This window comes from Cuculus canorus, chromosome 18, assembly GCF_017976375.1.
Source record: "Cuculus canorus isolate bCucCan1 chromosome 18, bCucCan1.pri, whole genome shotgun sequence".
Classification (NCBI taxonomy): domain Eukaryota; kingdom Metazoa; phylum Chordata; class Aves; order Cuculiformes; family Cuculidae; genus Cuculus; species Cuculus canorus.
In genome coordinates this window covers 662,221-665,810 of record NC_071418.1, presented here as the reverse complement: position 1 = coordinate 665,810, position 3,590 = coordinate 662,221, and the positions used below count along the sequence as shown (strand labels likewise).

The window sequence follows — 3,590 nt, the reverse complement described above, 5'->3', positions numbered from 1 at the left end:
GGCGGACGAGGAGGGCGTGGTCATGTAGCTCCGCCCCCAGAACGCAGCAGCCAATCGAAGCTCAGGAGCTGCCCGAGCCCCCGCCCCTCACCTGTGCCCCGGCCGCATCTTGCGCATGCGCGCCAGGAGGAAGCGTGGTCAAACTGAGCACCGCCCCCTCACGGCACCCGGCGTGGCCCCGCCCCCTCGCGCTACACCCAATCAGAGACGGGATCCGCCATAGCCCCGCCCCCTCTCCCCCCGCGCAGGGAAGATGGCGGCGCCCAGCGCGGCGGGGCTGGCGCGGCGGCTGCGGGCCTGGCTGCCCCGGTGAGCGGGGCCGGGCCGGGAGGGACCGAGAGCTCCGCCCGCGGGGGGTGGCGGGCGCTCCCCGGGTGTCGCGGGGCCGCTCAGGGTTTTTGCACCACCACTCGGTTTCTGCCCTTGCCCCGCCCGGACTCGGGGTTCACGGCCGCACTCGTGTCCCCGCAGACTGACCCCGGTGCGATGGAGTCGCTACGGCCCCAGCTACCTGGAGCCAGACGTGAGCAAGGAGCTGTACCAGAAGCCGCTGGAGGAGCTCTCCGAGGAGGAGAAGGAGAAACTGAAGCTTCGGGCTGTTCACCCCATCAAAGCTGCGCCTCCCTCCGTGTCCACCTCCGTGTTCAGCGACCCGATGATCAGGTCAGAGAAGGCAGCGCCCCCTCCTCTGTGGCCGCCCTCCTCGCCCCCGTCTGCCGCAGCACCATCCCCTTGTCCGGGTTAATCTTTCCCCGCAAAGCCGGTCCGTTGCCTGACAGCGATTAGAGATCGTTTCAGCGGCTCTGGCGGCTCCCAGACACCACGAATTAGGGGTATTTCTGTGGGTGATGAAACTACAGTTTAAACCAGATCGCGTTTGGCTCTGTGTTCACAGTAAATTCACCAACATGATGATGAAGAATGGAAACAAAGTGCTGGCCAGAAGCCTCATGTCTCAGGTGGGCTCGTATTTCTTCTCACTGTTATGTTAGAAGAGAGAGCTGAGACATGCAGCCCGGTGGAATCACTAGTTACCAGAACTCCTCTCTGCCATCCCACTGCATTTCCCACCACACATGCAGAATTCTCACTGTTATTTACCTGAGCAGCTGTACATCTTGTACACCTCACAGCCTCATTCACCTCACAGGTGGTGACAGATCAGTGGAGAATATGCTTTTTCTGCATGTCAGCGTCCATTGGACCTTGTATAGAATCATGGAAGCATTTAGGCTGGAAAAGACCTTTAAGATCATCGAGTTCAACTGTTAACTTGGCACTGCCAACTCCACCACCAAACCATAAACTCAGAGGATACCCTTAAAAGCATAATTTTCTCAAAAGCTCTTCCTTCCAGCTCCTTTTTCTGCCTTTTCTTGCCTTGCCAGTCACACAAATGTGTCACCAGTGTGACAGCTCTGGCCCTGCTCTGACCTACAGAAATCGGTATGGGTGGTCCTGGTCCCATCTGGTCTGTTCCAGCCCTTGAAATGGGGCTTGAAAAGCCCAAGTAACTGCTGATAGGAAACCACACAGATCTGGGGCTCTTGACTCCAGGCTTTGGAGGGGTGGATGCTTTTGCACCCAAACCTGGTTTCCTGCCTCTGCTTTGTCCCTGCCCTCCTGGCCCAGGCCGGTGCTACTCGGCCTCCTCGCCCCAAATGCGATGTCTGATAAAGAAAGCAAAGAGCTGGGAGGAGGTGAAGTAGAACTTGAGCAGGAGAATCCCCAAGGGGCCTGCTGTCCACAGGGCTAGGACACCCGTGGCAGGCTTGAGGGAAGGTGGGGTCTTTGTAAAGGTGGTGTCATTTTATGGAGTGGGATAATCCATCTCTCCTTGTCCTTGTCCCAAGACGCTTGAGGCCATTAAGAGGAAGCAGCTGGAGAAGTACCACAAAGCTCCAGAGGGTGAGAAGGAGACAATCGAGTGCAACCCTTACGTCATTTTCCACCAGGCTCTGAAGAACTGCCAGCCCATCATCGGGCTCAGCAGCATCACCAGGGGCGGCAAAACCTACCAGGTGAGGGGGGCTGGGAGCACGGCCGGGAGGACTCACCGGAGAAGCAGAGGCTCTGGTTCCACCCCTTCAGCTCAGCTTTCCTCTCCCTGGAAAGCGAGCCACTTTGCAGATGGAATTAAAACAGCACCCAAGAAGCTGTCCAGGGTCAGGCCCGCAGCTGCGAGCTCAGTGATTCCCCTGTCAGCCGCGGGCTCTGCTTCTCTGACTGGATAAGGAGCGTGCAGCAAATGTTGTCCAGGGAGACACAGATCGGTGACGGGCAGCAGCAGAGTTGGCAGCCTCGTCCTCTCTGCTGCATTGTGTTGCTTGGTAGCAGCCCCAAAGCCCTGCGGAGGGCCGGCTTGGCTGAAAAAGCCAGCTGGAAACAGCATGTTAGGAACAGGAGCAGAGTCTGTTAAGTGTGGGCTTTGCAACACTCGAGAGCTGCCGGAGCAATGAGAAGTGGAGGCGCGTCTCTGTCATGCAGCACAGGACAGCGAGCAGTGACCACCTCCTCCTGCTGCTGCTGCAAACTGGCCTGGAGCCGGTTCCCAACAGGCCAGAGGTCCTGATAAAGGCCAGTGCCTGCCAGCAGGACGCAAAGCTGATCAGAATGTTGGTTTTGGGAGCAGTGGGTGGTTTCTGTGGAGAGAGGAGGGGAAGTGGCACAGGTCCGCTGTTGGAGCAGGTCTGACGGCAGAGAGCAGCCATGGGCGTCACAGCACAGGGTAAACCTCCACGTGTTCTGTGTGGTGGCTGGAGAGAGGAGGCCACCACACGCTCACAGTGTGGCAGCTGTTAAGGTTTAAACCTTTCCTAGGTCCCGGTCCCACTGAATGACAGTCGGAAGCGCTTCCTGGCCATGAAATGGTTGATCACCGAGTGCAGGGAGAACAAGCACCGTCGGACGTTGATGCCTGAGAAGCTCTCCCAGGAGCTGCTCCAGGCCTTCAACAACGAAGGGCCCATCATCAAGAAGAAGCACGTGCTGCACAAGATGGCAGAGGCCAACCGTGCCTACGCCCACTTCCGCTGGTGGTAAGGACGGCACGGGCCACGCTGCCAGCACGGCCCGCAAGAGGGGACAGCCCTCCCAGGCAGCTCCTGAACTCAGCCAGGGACAGCCCGTCCCATCCCGCAGAGCCCATTTCTGTTGGGTTTGGATGGGCAAAGGGGGAATCGGAATCACTGAGCCCTGCACAGACACACTGGTTGTTTCAGAATCACTTTCCTGTGAAGAGAAGCCTTAGATGTTTTTCTTAGAGCAATGTTGTACAGAATAACCTTCCACTTGCCTGTTCATGGGGACTTCTAAGTCTCCACTCCTGTACTCAGTAATGTTTCTGGCCACACGGCACAGAGCGGCGCTGGATTATTTCCCCACACCATAACCAGCTTTAGCGTGATTGGACGAAAGGCAATAGAAGCCCCCTTTTGATTTTAGTTCTGTCGGCAGCAGCATTGTCTGCATGGATTCAATGGGAATGTGAACAGAAGAAATAAAACCAGTTTCATGGGGAAAGTTTCTCAGTTCCAAGCCTTTGTTTCTGCTGCTTAAATCTCACACTGCTCTTCCCAGCTCCCCTGGTT

General features: G+C 57.3%; 1 protein-coding gene across 1 annotated transcript; it reads left to right on the top strand.

Annotated features, from left to right (window-relative positions):
- The first annotated feature begins 180 nt into the window (after positions 1 to 180).
- Positions 181 to 3,484, top strand: MRPS7 (mitochondrial ribosomal protein S7). Its single transcript, XM_054083208.1, has 5 exons — positions 181 to 309; positions 472 to 663; positions 896 to 959; positions 1,854 to 2,021; positions 2,821 to 3,484. Exons 1-5 carry the CDS (start codon positions 254 to 256, stop codon positions 3,040 to 3,042), a joined length of 702 nt encoding a protein of 233 aa, XP_053939183.1. The 5' UTR covers positions 181 to 253; the 3' UTR covers positions 3,043 to 3,484.
- Positions 3,485 to 3,590: the final 106 nt, after the last annotated feature.

Excerpts from the sequence above, each read along its gene's own strand:
- MRPS7 (XM_054083208.1), top strand. The coding sequence starts at position 254 with ATGGCGGCGCCCAGCGCGGCGGGGCTGGCGCGGCGGCTGCGGGCCTGG. Across the intron at positions 960-1,853 it reads CCAGAAGCCTCATGTCTCAG|ACGCTTGAGGCCATTAAGAG; the intron begins GTGGGCTCGTAT and ends CCTTGTCCCAAG. Across the intron at positions 2,022-2,820 it reads GGGGCGGCAAAACCTACCAG|GTCCCGGTCCCACTGAATGA; the intron begins GTGAGGGGGGCT and ends AACCTTTCCTAG.